Source organism: Anser cygnoides, chromosome 5 (genome assembly GCF_040182565.1).
Source record: "Anser cygnoides isolate HZ-2024a breed goose chromosome 5, Taihu_goose_T2T_genome, whole genome shotgun sequence".
In the NCBI taxonomy this organism is placed as follows: domain Eukaryota; kingdom Metazoa; phylum Chordata; class Aves; order Anseriformes; family Anatidae; genus Anser; species Anser cygnoides.
In genome coordinates this window covers 29,802,432-29,820,562 of record NC_089877.1, presented here as the reverse complement: position 1 = coordinate 29,820,562, position 18,131 = coordinate 29,802,432, and the positions used below count along the sequence as shown (strand labels likewise).

Below are 18,131 nucleotides of genomic sequence, written 5' to 3'. Positions count from 1 at the left end.
GGCTATCTGTACAACTTACATCAGAGGCAATATTTATTTCCAGGCCATGATAAAAATGACACAGTGCAGAGGCAACACCCTCTAATTTCTACACTGTAGTTTTTTTTTTTTTTTTTTTTTTTATTTGGTAAGTGCCACTTTTGGGTTTCCACTGTTTGCTTACTGGAGGTTTAATGCCCATCTCAGGACACGTTGCCACTTCCGCCCTTCAGTGGAAATCCCCTTTAACTATTTTTACTGCAAGGCTTCTGGGTGGCACTAGTAAGGCTGGAGGGCTTGACAGCACAGAAAAAAGTTCTGCCCTGAGCTATCTACAAGCCAGCTACATTTTTTTGCCTAAAGACACACAGTCTCTGCAGAAGCAATCTTACACTGCATCTTCACATCATTGTAAAGCAACTCCTTTGGGGCAGAACAAAAGTCAAGAATGCAAGATACACGGGCCATTAAACAGAGCAGCACCTCTGCCCTGTACTAAGCACACCCCTTTTACGTTTTCTCACATGCCAGGGCTGCAGCACCATATGCACTGTGGCAGTAAGCTGCTTACTAAGGTAATCTAAAAATGAAGAAGCCTAAACATCACAAGGGGTTTGTATTTCAGGCATATCCTCCCACTTTCACCAACTTGTTTTTCCACAAATGCAGCTCTTTTACTGCCTTCGCACAGTATGCAAAGGCCTCCACAATGCTGGAGGCTTGCATTTCTCTGCAAATCCTTTGCTGAGACAAGAATGAATAGCAGAACACCAACAGTCTTTTCAGACTGCCCTGGGCTCCCCTCAAAGCCACATACTTCAGAAGACGGTATTAACTACTGCTCGCACATTTATGTTGCGAAACATGCCACAGAGACTGTTTCCAAAGCTCCTCTGGTGCCAGACATGTACATATGGGTATTTCTTGCTGTTTTCATGCTATGTGGTCACGTTGCAGAACCTACTCTTAAAAAGGTCTCATACAGCGCTCCTTGCCCAAGCCACATACCATCTGTGTATTCCTCAGAGGAAGTGAGTGATAAAAGGCTCTGTATGTCGCTGCTTTCTGAATCCTGGAGTTCTTTCTGTACAGGCCTACTGCTAGCCATGCCAGCTACCCAGGAAGAGGTAGCAGCCTGATGCACAAGAACAGTTTCAGAGCGCTGAGAGCCACTGGCTTCACACAGTCCAGAGTGTCCGGGGGCCTCATCTTCTCTGTCAAGGCCATTGCGAGCCCCTTGGTCCTGCTGCTGCATCTCTCTGGCTCCGTTCTGCCCAGCTCCTTCGGACAGCACAATCTGCACCCGGGAGTCCGAGGGTGGAATGCAGTTCCCTGTGCTGCCATACACTGCTTCTTCGTACGATGGCAAAGCCACTTGGACACCATCCACCATGATAGAGACCTGGTCCCCAGACACTCCTTGGTCTCGCCTCAAAAAATAAAAGGAGACAAAAGGGGAAAAAAAAAAAACAAGTTGAACATTTATATTTTATATGTATGTTACCAAGAATAGCCTCCCACCTCTGCCACAGCAGAACTCTAATGCTCACCACTGACTTTTTTAGGGGAGAATGGACAAACATGAATGGTGGTTTACTGAGGTTAAACAAGTTCTACTGCCAATTGCCATAAACACAATCAGGGACTGTAATTCACAGTGCCTGATGGATTTAATGGCAAGAGCTGAAGAGGTTATAATGCCTCCTGCCTCAACAGCTAAATCTGACAACGATCTGACTCAGAGCCTCTGCTTGTAGGTAGAGAACTCTGACCGCAGTTGATTTCAGTTTGTTACACTGCTCTATTCTGAAACACCAAGCACTGTCTGTTCTACCACCTATGCTGCTGGTAAGATAACTGCTGGCAAGGGTTTAAGAGCTGACAGCTCTTAAATTGTCACCGTGTGAATCAACCTAGGCTGATGGGCCAGAGTCCTGAGACTGAATTTGAACCTTCCTGCTGCTGGACAGCCACATCTCTTATTTAAGAGCATTAGCAGTTCATTCAGGAGGAGCCCAACAGTGACTTTTTTGACCTCAGCTGACAGAGATGTTACAGTGGGGTCCCTTCTCTCATCCACAAACCTAGGCCAGGAGAATTCTCCTCCCCCAACAGGGAACCATACGGGATTTGCACGTGTACCTAATCATCAATACTGGCAGAATTCAGGACCAGACGATCTCAGAGACAGACTGGGGGAGAAGCACATATACCTGGGCACTTACTTTGGTGGTTATCCAAGGCCAGAAGAGGCTGGAGATGGATCTACAGACAAACTAGAGGGCTTCATAACTTTTAACATTCAAGGCCAAGGAACAAGAGCAAGGAAACCACTCATTAGGTGTCATGGTAGAACGGTGTTCGCAGGTGGGTGTCGCAGACCACTGTTTCAGGCTACTGCTGAACCATGGGGCAGAGGTGCCACCAAGGTGAGGAACACAGCAGTGTGGGGCAGGACCTTCGCACACAGGCACTGTGTTTATGGCAAGTCAGAAGGGAGGCAGCAAGACCAAGCTTTGTAAAACCCAGAGTCCTCTGCCTTCTAACCGGAAATGCACAGACAGGTAGCTCAAATCAGCAAGTAAAGAGAAAGATGTCATAGCCACGTAGCTCTGAGTTTATTAGGCCAATGGCTTAAATATGACACAGGAACACTGCCTCCTCTTTCCTGGAAATTAAACTGTACTGTCCCCAGTCCTTCTCACCACCCTGCCCTTTATAATCTAAATGTAGACTCTAGCTTAGTTGATGAGCCTTCTGACACTACAAAAAATAGCCTCTTGTGGGAATTGCCCCTTATCCCACTGACTCACAGGGCTGTTTGGAGATGGGAAGATGTAGCAAATAAAACTAGAGCTTGGCTCATGATGATACAAGGATATATGAGCTCTGAGAAAGCCACAAAACAACCCCAAGGTTGTTTTTTCGTTTGTTTTTTTGAAGGCCTAAACGAAGTACCTTAATGGGTTTCTGCTGCAAAGAAGCAGGATGCCTCTGAGCCCAGCTACACTTACCTGCTGTGATGGAACGACTTCAGCTTCGGCTGCAGCAAAACAAACAGCACAACTAAGAGAAGAATCAGGGCGACAGAGCTTGCTGTGGAGGCTACTATGGATAGCGTGGGTACTCCGATTGTTGGCGGGGAGTCCTTTTCTACAAAAGCAAGAGGAATACAAGGTAAAATGATCCACTCCCTTAGATCATTGCCATAGGGAAGTTGTTGTTGGAACATTTGTGTTGCCTTCTCTCAAGAGTTACACATGGGTGCACATGTGAGGAGCCCAAGTTTCCTCTGCAGTCAAGGCAGAACAGTTCTCTCCTACAAAGGACAGTTCAGAGCTTAAGCAGACCCCTCTCCATCAGCTGTAAAGGGAACATTAAGCATGCACAACATAAGGGTCTTCTGGAAAAACATAGGGTAAACACAGAGAAAAGCAATGCAAGGAGGCCATGGGGACAGAGAGAGAGGAGGTTATATTAAGGGTCACGTCATATTTAAATCTGTCTGAGCAATAGCTAAAAAATGTCCTGATGTCACCAGCGATGCAAATAATTGTCTAGCACAATAAGCAGGCTATTCTACTAGGCCAAACAATAGGAAAAGTTCCAGAAAATGGGTTTTCTTGGCTAACGGAACAGTCCCCTGAAAGAATGGGGTGGAAGTCACCTGGCCTGGCATTAAGACACAGTTTTTTTCTCACATAGACACACACCCCAGGAAACTGAGAGGGAAGGGACGTGTTGCTTCAGGATGCTGAGTTTTCAGTGTTAGATACACATACCCTGTCCACATTACCTCTTCCTACCCCTTTTCAGCTGTACTGTATGACTGTACTAGAACCATTTTGTCTTTTAGAGGTCCATTGCAAGACGTGAATAAGTTGGGAGCAGACAGAGAAGGGCCTGGAGCTCGTGTTGCTGAGTGTTCGCATCATGCCTAGAACATTACACTAGCCCTTTCACCTCCCTGGAGCACATAACTGCCTCTGGATGTGTCATCTCTGTCCTTAACTTTTGTCTTTGGTAGAGATCTCTACACACTTCACCTCCCCATCAGCATATACTACTGTCCTTTCCACATTCAGGACATTCCCATCTACGCAATTCCTCAATTCCTTTTTGCTGCATTCATCACATTCTCCAGGAGCGCTGCTCTCAAACTGCAGTGGGATGCAGGGACAAACCTGCAAGTAAAGATGAAGGGGAAAAAGAACGTGCGAACAAAAGAAGAAAAAGCTAGAGGACCACTGTTTTTAAGCCTGCAGCCTGAAATCTGTACCCAAAACAGGCATGTAAACTGAAAAAAGTCTGCATTTTCTGCATCTTCTTTTGCGGGTTAAACTTATTGGTTTAGTTGTTCTGAAAAACTTCTGGAAAACAGGTTCAAAATTAGCTTGAACCAGCCCCAGGAAAAAATGTCTAATGTACATTTTTCCCTCTGGTAAATAGGGCTGAGTAAGGATTTCCATTTTCATGGTTACTCAGGGCACTTTGAGTACACTGGCAGGGAAGAGGGTAAGCAGATAGGGGTGCTCTATTTTCAGTATCAGTACACAATGCTGTAAAACTGCTCACCATGCAGGGTACGCTTCAGCACATCCACCTTCTCAGTTTCCAGCAAGATGCTCGCTAACTCATAAAAGAAACTGCTGAAAGGCTATGGGACTGATGTGCTCAGAGCTACATAAAACATTTGATAACTGCTTGGGATTTCATTTACTCCTTCCAGAACAAGTGGGATGTTACCCATTACCAATCACTTAAAGACCTATCACTCTTCTCTCTACAGTTGCCCTCCTCCTCCTTTTTGCTCTGTGAAAGAGACCTGCTAGTTAAACCTCAGCTGACTCTGACCCCAAACAGTTGTTGCAAAGACTGTGCTGTCAAAACGATAGCTTTTTCACTTGGCCAGGCTTTTGAAGCCCCGTATTTTTTTTTTTACAAGGCCACCAACCCTACAGGACGGTAAAGAAATCTGAGGGACTGCTGCTCATCACAACACAACTCCCTTAGCCCTGATGTAAACCAAGTGCTACTATGCAGGAATGCCATCCAGGGAGCTTGACCTGCAAAGCTTTCTTCTGCCGCCTGGGTGCAGCAAGGGGAAGGGGGACCACTATAGAAAGGAAGCCTATGCTGAATTCAAAAAGCCTCTTTGGGATCTAGTTGCTGCCAGGTGAACTCCCAGTTCCCCCTCCTTGTAGGTCACAGGAAGGGGCTATTGGAGTGGCTGTGACAGAGACACCAAGATGACAGCGTGTTTGGGACAGGACACAATATTCCAGAGTTCACAGATACGCAGTGAGCTCCACAAGGGGCCTGAAAATGATGCTTGTTTCCTCCTGATTAGGCTAACAAATTTTGCTTTAGGGATTACAAGACAAAATCCCGGAGCACACATCTTGCTGTCTCAGGATGAGCTTTAGAACTCTACCAGCCGGCCAAAATTGAAGAGGGGAGGGCCTTCTCCTTTTATCCAGTACACATGCTTTTAAAAGCAGAAGAACAGCTGGCAACTAAGAGCTGTATTATGAACATTTTCCTGCAAATCTTTTTACTTTCCTGCTTTGATGAAGGAATTCCTGTTCAGCTGTGAGAGACCCACAAAACAAAAGCTGTGCACTTCCATATGGAGAGAAGCAGAAATCATTTGTCAGCAATGTCCTTTCCTGCCAGTACAGTGCAAAGCAGCACCACGAAGCTCTGCCACAGGAGGCCAACAGTTAGTTAACTTGTTTGCAAAGCAGGGCATCAGCTCTACATACTCTCACATATGCGGACAGGAGGGTACTGTCAAATCCATCAGAGGCGAAGAGGGACAGCATGGAAAATGCTTCAGTTTTAGGACCTGCCCCGCTTCTGGGATGAGAGCTGCCAAAGAGACTCCACCTCAGTAACACGTTGCCTCCTTTACACTCCTTCCCGTGGGATGTCTCCTTGCATGACCGACTCTGAGCTTGCATTTGATGGGCTGTTACAGAAGGCGCATTTTCAATAAAGGGCTGTAATTGTGAGTTACGTTCATGGAACTGCTGGAGCAATGAGTGCAGCTGTACGGACTGCCTCAGCACAACACCGACTATCTAGGGAGAATCTGAAAAGCCAATATAAGAGCAACTCTGACCGTCCCACTGGACTGAGCGAGTACCCACCCGGGCTGAGTCTGCAGCTAACTTCCATGGCGGGGTTCCACTCTCCATTCTTACAGGTCAGGTACTTGTAGTCTCCTTTCAGCATGTAGCCTTCAACACACAGGTACTCTATGACACTGCCCGAAGTCAGAGGGTTGTTGCAGGGACTTGGGTGGCATTTGTAGCCTCCATTCTCAGGTTGTGGTGGCTGGGGACAATCTGGAAAAAGAGAAAGCATCACAGAGGTTATCTCAGAGGAAGACATCTGCTGCACAACAGATGTGTCACACAGGCAAGCTTCCACCTATGAAGGCTCTCTATATTGAGAAGAAACTACCAAAACCAAGGATTGTTACACAGCAGCAGAGAACACTGCTCAGTTTTACCTCCAACATGTCTTTTGTGATTGCTAAGTACTGCTTGTTATCCTGGTTGTACAGTCTAGCTGGCAGGCATCAAACTGGTGATATTTTTGTACGGTGATGTATGAGTTTGCTACAACTGGGATTCTGTACAAGAGAGGCCCAGAAAATCCTTGCTGCTATCTTTTCCCCACAGCTGTTTCACTAGTGACTGAGGGGAGAAGCTAACAGCCAGGCTTCCCAATTAGCCTTCCAAGCCTGATGGGGAAAAAGGGCAAGACCTCCTCCTACGGAAATGAATGAAGGATGCAAGCACTCCATTGTGCTAGGAATACAATGTCAAGATACAGAACTGCCCCAAAAATGTACCCTGGAAACTCATAAGATCCCTTATTTTAGCTATTTTATACAGATATACCACAACAGTATGAGAACAGAGCTTCGCTGCAGCAGGACCACATATTCTAGCCTATTTGAAAAAAAAAAAAAAAAAAACAACTAAAAACATATTTCTAAAACAACCCTCTGCTTACCTACAGGAAGTCTGAAGTACTGAAAACACTTTACATTTCGTCTTGCATCTCCCTTATCCTAATGGGTACTGACATAGTAAGTGTGAGAAAACTTCTCATAGAATTTTCAGTTGCCATTCAAATAAAAACAACAAACCACAAATGAGAAAACTGCACTGAAAACAGGGTATTTGCATTGCTTAGGATTTCATCCCCTTTGGCAGCTCTCGGTGACTCTGCAGAACCGCCCCAATACACTCCCATGCTATGTATTTACCTAACTGAAGGAGTGAGAATTCCGGTTTTTTTCCCTTTAAATCCAGATCAGTTTCTCAAGGTTCACAGAAGAAAATACATCAAAGATCCCTCCAGAGATATTTTGGGGCATGGAAAACCAAGCAACCCACCCTCCCTGTTCTACCACTGCACGGTCATCCAGGCCTGCATTAATCCCTGGAGCACACAATGGCAGGCTGTGCCTGCAGGTGGGAAACCCAACTGGGCAAACTTCAGTTAACTGGATTTTGTGCAGGACCTAAGAAGAGTAAGAAAACTTTAGAGCTTGCTCACTATGGAAAAATTTGCTACATTGCTGCAGTGCGAGTGACCCTTGAACCTAATCACATGTGAATGCACCATTGGTAGCGCCTTGTAAATGCCAGCAAACCCCAGGATGAAGTGCTGAGTGAAGCCAATAACCCTCTGGCATGAGTTCTGCCAGCTTTGTAACTGCAATTCAATTTACTTCTTGAGAGAAAAGGTTAACAGGGGTCTAAGAAGTAGCCTTTCAATAAGACTTTGTTCTTGAGGAGATTTATTCCTAAATAAGGTTCAGAGAAGCCACTGTCTTGTCCCTCATAAGTGTTAACTGTTGCCTCTTCTGCGTTTATTTTTTCTTTCTGCAATCATTTCCAATTTCGTAACCACGGTTTTAACGCTTTACCTTATGAGGCTAAAGCTTAAAGCCTGTCCAACACTTCAGATCAGCTGAAGCCGCAGCCTCATTACACATTTAGGCACGCAGAAATGCCCTGCTGCTTCTGCAAGACAGAGCTGTCTCCTGCTAAATCGCAAGGACCCGTCTGAGCACCAGAAATACCCTCAGCCATTTAACAAGCACCTCTCCGGGCAATGCCAGAGAGCTGTGGGGAAACCCTCCCGCTACCCCAGCAGCCAGGGACAACTGCCCCGTGCACCTTTAGGCCACGGGAGGCATCTGGAACCGCTCAGGAGCCACCCGAGCCTCCCACACGCCGCCTTGCTCCAGCAGGAATTTTCCCACACTTGCACACGAGCTTCCCGTTTCCGGAGGAGCCCGAGCAGGCTGGCCCCTCTGCTTTTAAGGCCTTTGTTAGTCAGGGGAGGAGATACGGAGATGCGGCTAACTGGGCCTTTCTGCAGCAGACTCGGCCCTTTGGGCGCCACAGAGGGTCACGCTGGGAACAACACGCTCCGCAAGGCCCCTAAACCAGAGCTTTAGCTGATTCCAACAGCTGATTCCTGACTTGTCCTCCTCTTAAAAGAAGAGGTTGCGGAATTAGTCACCTCCTTTTCCTCCCTCTTCTCCCTTAGGTTGACACCACAGCACCCAAGAACATCACAAACAGTTTCCACCTTCGCTGTGACAGCAGAACAGGCTTACCCTGGCCCTGCAGCTGGAGGATGCCGGCAGACGGGAAGAGGAGCGGTTCAGAGCACAGCCATGCTGTGAGGGCTCAGTACAGGGCTCAGGAGCAGGCAGCCCGGTCCAGCCCTTCTGCCAGCTCACGCTTCCCAAACAGGCTGCTCGCTTTTAACCTCCAGTGATGTTGGCATGCTGCTGTGTGGCCTAGCCCCAGGCTAGCGTTACTGTTTGGGTATTTGGCACACTGTCCAACGCTTTCTGAGGCACATGAACTAAACAATGGAGAGGATTTTTCAGCCCAATTAAGGCTGGGCAGATTTCAAAGGACACAGCAAAACCAGGGCAGACAGATTTACTTCTTGCAAGTGTTCAAAGGTGGGTGGCACATGGTGGATACATTGAAGCTTCCCAAAAGGTTATAAAAATTCCTCTTAATGAATTTTTGACACTTTGTTACGTACAGATATTGTAACCACATACGCCTCCTTCTCAGTAGCGTCAGCCTAGATTCTCAAAGGTATATGCTTGTATTTGAAATACTAAGAAACATGCAGGAGTTTCATCGCCTTCCTCCCTGAAACACATGTTCTTGGAAGTACCCCAGAGCTTATGAGACATCTTAAAACAAACATACATGCCAGGCAGCGAAGAGAAATACAGCCAAGTTACATAAATTATCGATTTCCTAGGAGGTTACTGACATCCTAGGCTTGCAGTTATTCCCAGCTTCCTGATTCATCATGCTCTGAGGATGCAAAGAAACTGTGGTTTTGAACTTCGCAGCCTTGTGCGCAAAGAGGGCAGAGCGCTGCTCCCCACGGCCCAGTTTCCAAGAGGTACTGAAGTTTATGACACCTCCCAAGGGAGCTGGTTCCCTGCCAACACAGGCTGCTGGAAAACAGGAAGGAGCTAACTGATGGGAAGACTAAACATTTGGGGCATCGGTGAACTCTGTTCAGAGGTAAGGAAACTGTCATTTCCAGACCGACTGGCAGAATAAAATTATGCACTGGAGTTTCTGCAACTGCAGTTCCAAAATGTTAGGTGTTTAATATATTGTCCACCAAAATGCAAGACAAGGTTTTTAATAGATAAGTGAAAAAATATTAAGCCAGTATGCACCTCCACCCATTTTCCTACCAAATCATCTGTGAGCACCATTTTTCTGTGCCTAGGTCACACGAAAGAATACCACCCTCCTTGAAAGGAGGGCTAAGTACTTTTACGTTCTTTGAGTAACAGTTAACAATTTGACAATATGCAGCACAAAACTGCAAGGAACTGTTTGGGTTTTTTTTGTTGTAGCCACAGGCAGTGTCACCACACCCGCACCCTCTGAGGCAGAGCTACAGACCATTTCTAACAATGTAAAAGCTACTCAAAACCAAACCACGGTCACAGACAACACCACAGATGCAAGAAAAGAACTTCGTTTGATAACAGAGTGAGGGGTTTACATACTCATAACACAGAGGATGCACCTGATCTCTGTGAGTGAAATTCAGAGGTGAGCAGATCTCCCAAGCCCACACACAATCAGACTGATGTGGAAAGGAACAAGTACAATACTAACCATTTACACACACAATGTAAAATTAAAATATTCTTAAATCTGACCAGATAATTACCGCAGAAATATAAAGACTCCCGAGTACTGACCTGTTTTGTGCAGATTTAGTACTGTACCAGGGTAACAAAGGCAGATACCTCACTACAATCTTGTGGGTTTTTTTGGCACTCTGCGTTTCTTTTTTTTACAAAGTCTCTCAGATCCTAGCAGGGGTCTTACATATCTCTTTCTGCACCAAACACTTGAATTGTATTTCAGCCACTCACCTTTTTTTGCTGAGTAGTCTGACCCCATAGAGATGAAAACCAAATCCTCCTTAATTTAATACATTCTTAAAAGAAAAGAAAAGAAAAAAAAGAACAAGACATACTAATAATCATCTGCTAGAGCACATAACTGTAGGTTTGTAACTAAGGGAGAAAAAGCCGTTGCATTGTTCACCTTACGTGGGTGGACAGATTGGGAAAACATTGTGTAACAAAGGGATGTTTTGCACTGAACGTACAGTAGGTTTCCTATACTTCTCCACAGCAAGGCACAAAGGTCACTAAAGCTAGGATAGGAGTAGTTTTGACAAGTTAAAGCTGCTGTTATCTGAGTCAAGCCCGAATTCCAGCAATTTGAAGAGGAAGCAAGACTAGGCCTCAGGTAAACTCCTCACTGACCACACAAGTGCTCCAGCATGTTTGACAGTCCTCAGAGCAGCATCCTAGGAAGCTCACAAGTGCCTGCTAACGCTTATTGGAAGCAATTTGAGGGAAAACCAGGCCAATTCCGTAATAATCTCCAACAAGAAGCTAGCACTGTTCTTAACAGGTGGCTGGCAGATTGCTGCCCAGCCTTCAGATCTGTATGTTTCAGTTATCCACCACATTGACACTAAACAGCCTGAAGCCCTGCTGCCCAGGCTAGAAGACAACTCCTCACCTGGATCCCCTCAACATGTGCCCTATTCAGGTATGTTAGCATCCCTGGGCCTTTCAAATGAAAACCAGAACTGGAAGATACTAAGCTCTGTTCTTTTTTTTCCTCGTCTTCAAGATTTACGTCACTTAACGTTACCATTAAAGTTGGAAAAAAACTCTAAGATCTTCTAGTCCAACCTTTAACCCAGTACTAACATCCACCACTAAACCACACTACTAAGTTCTACATTTACATGTTTCTTGAAGATCTCCAGGGATGGTGACTCAACCACTGCCCTGGGCAGCCTACTCCTGTGCTGCACAACCCTTTCAGTAATGAAAATTTCTCCTAATATCCAAATTAAACCTCCCCTGGCACAACCTGAGGCCATTTCCCCTCATCTTATCACTTGGTGCTTGGGAGAAGAGCCCGATGCCCTCCTCACTACAACCTCCTTTAAGGTAACTGTAAAGTACAATAAGGTCTCCCCTGAGCCTTCTCTTCTCCAAGTTAAACACCTCCAGCTCTGTCAGCCACTCCTTGTAAGACCTGTACAAATCATCCTACAAACAAAGTCATCCTACAAACAAAAAACACCCTCTTGACCTAACAAGATGAATATTCCCCTGGATAGTCTGGTCAAACCTGTCATGATTGATTCATACCAGCACCCAAGTGTCCAGTCTGGTGAGCAAACGTCTTTGTCAAGGAGAACACAGAAGCACCCAGTTAAAATTGTCCCTGTACTAGAGGATATGTGATTTGCTTCATGCTGGGATTAGAAGACTTATGCTAACATTCCTGTGCTATCTTGACTGTCCTACAAGTAGGATTTTCATTGAGCAGCTTAAAAAAGGTTGTCTTCCCTTAAAATGTGTCTTTTTGTCTCTATCTCCTGTCACAGAGATGGGTTCCCTCCTGGTCTGAAGTCTCTGCCTTTGCCTGTCTTCCAAATTTTGCCACATCAAATCCTGCAGTGGTAAGGAGCGCTTCTCCACAATAGTCTCTGGTTCTCCGAAATTTGTCCATCTTGATTCTCTCAGGCAGGACTTGCCACTAGCTATAGAAACATAACACATCGAGAAAGGCATCCAAAATAAACACAAGAAGGGATAACTTCCAATTACTTGTCCCTGCTATGTAGGCCTCTGATTTTCAGCTTGGATAATTTGCATGTCTGCATCACTTCAGTAAGACAGAGGGAACTGCAAAAGCAATTACTAGCTTCTGGCAAGGATCTTCAAAAGCCCCGGTCTCTAAGGAACTCTTGAGGGCAATCCTCCTTTTCTACTCCTCTTCAGCCTAGGTCCTGCCACAGTTAAATGTGAGATCAGAAACACCAGCTGCAGTTGAAGCCTTCTGCAGAGACTGCCCATTTTCCACATCTCAGACCTTAGGTCCAGGTTTAATTAACACCACGCTAAAAACAACACAGTTAAGTTCACTGTTTCTCCCAAGTTAGTGCCCTGAATTGGCCTGCACCATCAGCTTTTTGTTTTTTCCCCTCCAGTTACTTGTTTTTTAGATTCAACACAAGATTTTTTTTTTTTTTTTTTTTTTTTTTTTTGCTTTTTTACAATAGAAGCATGACAGCCTGATGCAGGCAGCCAGATGGAGGTCCAGAAGTGCAAGCCAGAGACCAGCAGTAATGCTGATTTTGGCTTGCGGAGGGTCTGGTAATTCTAGCAGAGGATTCCCTCCTGCCCACGGATCCTGCTCAGGAGTGGCACTGAACATTAGTTTTGCCTCAGGAAGTCACTGAAGGACTCTGCTAGCAAGGGCTCTAGATGTGTTTGCTAATAGAAAGAGAGACATTGTTTTCTCTCTTTTCAGAGTTTCAGTTATTGCCAGCAGGGCACTACCTGACCTCTCTGCTAATCTCCTGGTTGTTTAGTAAGCCAATAAGGAAACAATTTGTCCCTCCCTTAGCCCAGTTCCTGGATATTTTAATTTATTGGGCATACTCCCAACCGCTGTCACTGGTACTCAGAGAAGCATGAATGTGACCCAACCAGATAATAGTGTCACTGCTGTCCTTAGCCGAGCAGCAGGGTAACCAGCCAGATTTGCCCAGCTCTCTTAGCAGCTTCTTGAGCAACAACAAAGGCAGCACATCAGCCTCCCAGGGCCCGCAGACATGGTGCTTCAGCTTATACCTAACAGAACACCCCGTGCACATTTTCATGCAAGTCAAAGTCTGCTTGGTTTTTAAACTTAGGGTGTCTGTTGTTTGCTTTTTTCCCCTTGGAAGTGGTTGTTCCAAATCTTCCTGCATTCACTAAGGGACAGATCACTACCTAGCACTCAATGGACTTAAAACCCATTATACACCAAGAGAAAAACTAGAAAAAAAAAGTCGAAGTTAGTTCCTTTTCTCATGAATACTTCACCTATGTCCTAAAGAGCCTGGGCTATGAGTGGCTTGCCACCTTGGGTAGGAAAATAGGAAAAAAAACACCACCACCTATTTGATTCAAAGAGCACACTGGCAGCTACCAGGCCCCTCTCCCAAAAGCCTCCTGCTGCACCACCCTTAGGGGCAGCAAGGCACAACCAGCACTGCTGCAGCGTGACACAATGACTGCAGAACAAAACAATTCTGTGAGCCCCTCTTTGGGGGAGGATTTTTCCTTTTAAACCAGGGCCTTCAGGCACACGCACATCCGGACTGGTATTTGTTCCGGGAGTCTTCTGCACAGAGGGAGATGATGGGAGGGCTGGGCAGAAGGGCCAGACAGCTTTGCTTTCTGCGTGAAATCCAGACAGTGTCCTTGTTTTTCTCTTCCCCTGCGCACACATACAAACAGCAGAAGCCCCTTTCAGAAATCCCTGCCTCAGAAGCAGTTGGATTTTAGTAAGGAGCAGGCCTGTATCATTTCATACCCTTTTTAGACTAGCTACATCAAATAAACATCATCTTTTGCCAAAGCAAAACCATAACCCAGGCAGCTGGCCTGCAGAGAAAAAGCACCCAGACAGGCTTTGATCACACTGCTGCCTCTTCCTCACCCACACCTTCCTTCCTGTTGAGAAAGCAGTGACGAGGGGATGTGCTTTAGGAAAAGCACAAGATGGTAGATACAAAAGCAGTACCTCCACCCACACGCTCCAGCTTGTCAGAGCACAGCTCCATTTCTGAGTGCTAAATACCTTCGGGTTTCCAACCAGTGATGTTTGCCTGGATGCACGAAAAAGCTTTCAGCACAGCTGTTTCCCCCTCTGCACCCTCTGCTCCTGCACTGTTCTCCCTAGTTCAAGCATTTGGATTAATACTAATATCAGGCTAGGAAACGGCACATCAGGTATTCCGTGGATAAATGCCATTGTGACTGCAGGTCCGTGCTGAAGGGGAAGAGCCTCGTGCTTTAGATTGGGGTTTCTCTTGGCAGGCTGGCTCCGGGAAGCACAGCAGCGACCTGCTCTGTGGTTGCACTCTGGGAACTGTACTCAAATCGCAGCCCTTTCCCAACATCCAGCAACTGGGGGATGTGTTTTAGCCCACATAAAATTATCTTCCAACACACAAATGTCTCCTGCAGTCATTAGAAAGCCCCCTCCCTAACAAACAGGGTCTTCCAGGTAGAGGCAGAGCATGCTCTGCTGCCCTTTCAGGTAGCTCAAGGTTTATGTTATTTTTTTTCTCCTCATTGCCCACAAGCATGCTAACATTTTAACTATACAAATAGAGTAACTGCAGATACAACACCTGAAGAGGGACCCAGACTGAAGCTAGCCTCTGCCAGCTGGAAGTAGGCAACACCTCCGCATTTCTAGCTGGAGACAGCATTCACACTAAAAGACAGATTACCAGATGCTCAGGTTTTCCCCTGTCTATAATTTTTGGGGTGGAGATGAGGACTGGAACCAGGACAAGAGATTTTGAACCTTCTCCTCTCCAGCACGCTGGCTTTCTCTAGCACACGAGCAGATGGGTCATCTCCCAGAGGGAGAAGCCCGAGACAGCAGCTGCTGCCGGAGCCCAGTCACAACAGCTGAGGCTAAAGAGCCTCTATATTTTACTTACAGGAGGCATAAGTCAATAAAAGGCCTCTATTGTGAGCACGCACACTTCTAGTCGACCTTGCCCCTAAAATATTTTAAGCCTTCCTAAAAACACACTGCAAAACATAACCCTCTTTTGGGCTCGGTGTATTGAGCAGAGGCCAAAGTCCACTGAAAAATAAGCTCTCTGTCTTTGCTGGCTCCAGATGCTGCTTACCCTGAAGTCAGAGACAGAATATCAAACCGAGGGGGACGGGAACCTTCACTGGGAAATTACAGTCTCCCTAGCAAGGACACATTGTGAAGAGGAGGCTTATTTTTCTTAATGTTGTAATGCGGGTAAATGAGAAGAAACCAAAGCAGAGAGATTTGTATATATAATCATATAGCTGTGCATTTATATAATTAGACATATTAGACAAGCACTTTCGCTGTGTACAGTAACAGGCACCCCTCACACAGCCATCCCATACATGCCAAAGCTGCCTTTCTCCCCCAGCACCCTGCCTCCCCCCCCACCACACTTTTTTTTTTTAGGGCAGGGGGAGAAAAAAAGGAAGGAAGAAAAGACTAATTGCAGCCTTCCACCAATGCAGTCGCCATCTGGTAACTCAAGAGACACATGGAGCCGAATTATCTTAATTAACATGTTACAACAGTATTTAAAAAAACTCTGTGCTTATTAACACTCAGCTGTGATTAGTCAACCATGGAGGAAGCCTGCTAGTGCCACATTAATTATGGGTCTTGTCTTCCTTTCCATTATAAATACAATTTTTTTCCAGTGGCTTATCTCTCTCCTAAAAAGAGCACCATTGGCATCAAATCTTGCTCTTAAATGCAAATTCTATTTATGCTCTCCAAGAGTCAAAATGTTTGGGCTACGTGAAGCTGCCACTGGTGCTTCTAGAGTGCTACACACTGTCTCAGTATAAAGTGTAGTGTTATGCTTTTTTTTTTTAAAAAAAAAAAGTTTGCACCTTAGAAAGCACTGCTCAGTTATACAAATCCCTCATTAAAATTCTAGTAGAAAAAAGGAACTATTTTCTCTTTTTCAAATTCCTTTCCCCCTCCAAAGCAGAGGTACAGACTTCACTGACCCCACGCTGTGCAGGGGAAAACAAGACAAGATCCAGGGCTAACAGAAGAGCCAGATATGCGAAGGGAAGATGTCCGCAATGAAAAGCGGCAACCAAAGCCCACCTGCGCTCCAGCAGCAAACCAGACTGCATCTGCCTCTCTGGAAGCGTGCTGCTTCACTATGGAAATGGTATTGTTTCCCCCATAATGGGCCCACCTGTAACGAGCTCCCCTCAGACACGTTCCCACAGGACTCAGCCTGACAGGCTCCGAGACAAACACTGCCAAGTTGTTCAGAGCTGGCTTCGTGTTATGCTTGCACGGAGCCCACCACAACAGCAGGGCTCTCATCTGGACTGGGTATTTCAGACCTCAGGATAACTCCAAACTGTAAAATCAAAACCTGATGCTTTTAAACAAAGCTGAGACTGATAAACCCATTTCTGGAAACATTAATTAGGAGGGGGAAAACAAACAAGGGAAACTGCAGAAGAGCTTCTAAGATCTTATGATAAAGCAATCTTATCGTTGCACAGAAATTATAATCACCATTAAGGATGCTCGCCCTGGTCCAGCACAGATCCCAAGCAGCTGAGCAGTACTTCACAGCACCCAGCACTGCCAGGACAGTTTAAAACAGTTTGCACCTGGGCTGCCGGTGGGGTGAGCAGTACAGTGGCTCCAGAACAGTCGGTGTAGTACAGAAACCTGCTCTCCCCTGTGGGCACAATGGAGATTTCCAAGTGGCATCAATTTCATTTTATTATCCCAGGCCATTTCTGGCCTCCCCATGCCTTCTTCCAGCCACCCTACAATCACTGCCACACATCAGAAGAAGAAAATTACCAAGTGCTGTAACAACTTTATATGATCTGCAGAGTCCAGGATTCTGCTCTTGAAATCCAAACCCTCACACCCAAATGGCAGCACCCAGCCTTTTATTTTTTTGTTTCCTCCCTTTCAGAAGTTAGGAGGACTCTCTTAGTCAAATAGAGTGACACTGGCTTCGGTTTCAAATTGGTAAGAATGTAATGAGCCCAAAAGCGTTCACCACACCGGGCAGGGGCAGTTAACACTCAGCAGGGGCCTTCTGTCCTCTCACTGGCAACTCACCCAATTCTAGATCTTGTTTTACATTGCAACAACAAAACGATTATTTAAGAAGATAACAGAATTGTCAAAATAGTTCGACATTTTCAAAAAAGGAACAGGCAGCTACGCAGGAACTAACAGGACCTACTGCATAGAGGCAGTTTAGTAGAAAAGGCATTAGCACGGCATTTGAACTCACGTAACACCCATGTCCTCGATTACTGGTGCTAATTTTAAACTTCAGCTTAGCTCTTCACACAGCTTTGATTTCTCATCTTGTCTCTGCTCACCGCTTTCCAGAAACCTACAAACCTAAAAATTGGTCTGAATTCAGAGGTGACCTGCACATTTACCCTGCTGTTTCTCTGGCTGTTCCTAGGTGAGTTTTCAATTTGAGCATAGTAATACCCCAACAGTGGTTTTTTGTTTGTTTTAGGATAAAGGTCTGATAAACACTATCGGCTCTGGAAAACCATCTACCTCTTCAGCAAAACAATGAGGAGATAACCTAGGAAAAACATAGCTACCAGGTGCTCATGCTGACTTAGGACACCAGATTTTGGGAGGACAGAGATGACTGACTTGTGCCGACTGGTCTGATTGAAATAAATCCCTTTACTGACACTAGGTGAAGACAGTCCTTTGAAGGGAACATACCTTCAGAATAGGGCAGAGCAAAACTCATCTAACAGCAAGTGACAAGAGACCTGCAATTTAGCAGTGCCACAGGATGCATAATTTGCTTGCATATTTCCACGTGACTACAAAACACCGCCCTTCCCCGAGCTTCAGTCCACTACAGTAAACAGGTTCCTTTTGCTAATAAAGCATTATAAGCTCTTGCTATGGCAATGTCCCCAAATACATCCCCAT

At 45.7% G+C, this 18,131-nt stretch overlaps 1 protein-coding gene across 4 annotated transcripts in view; it reads right to left on the bottom strand.

The window, feature by feature from the left end:
* SUSD6 (sushi domain containing 6) overlaps positions 1 to 18,131 on the bottom strand; it is an 81,741-nt gene that overhangs the window by 6,554 nt on the left and 57,056 nt on the right. For all 4 annotated transcript variants that reach the window (XM_048064881.2, XM_048064879.2, XM_013174125.3 and 1 more), the window contains 3 exons: positions 6,132 to 6,329; positions 2,994 to 3,132; positions 988 to 1,409 (listed from right to left, as the gene is read on the bottom strand). In XM_048064881.2, the coding sequence (XP_047920838.1) occupies positions 988 to 1,409; positions 2,994 to 3,132; positions 6,132 to 6,329 (759 nt within the window). The remainder of the gene's footprint in view (positions 1 to 987; positions 1,410 to 2,993; positions 3,133 to 6,131; positions 6,330 to 18,131) is intronic.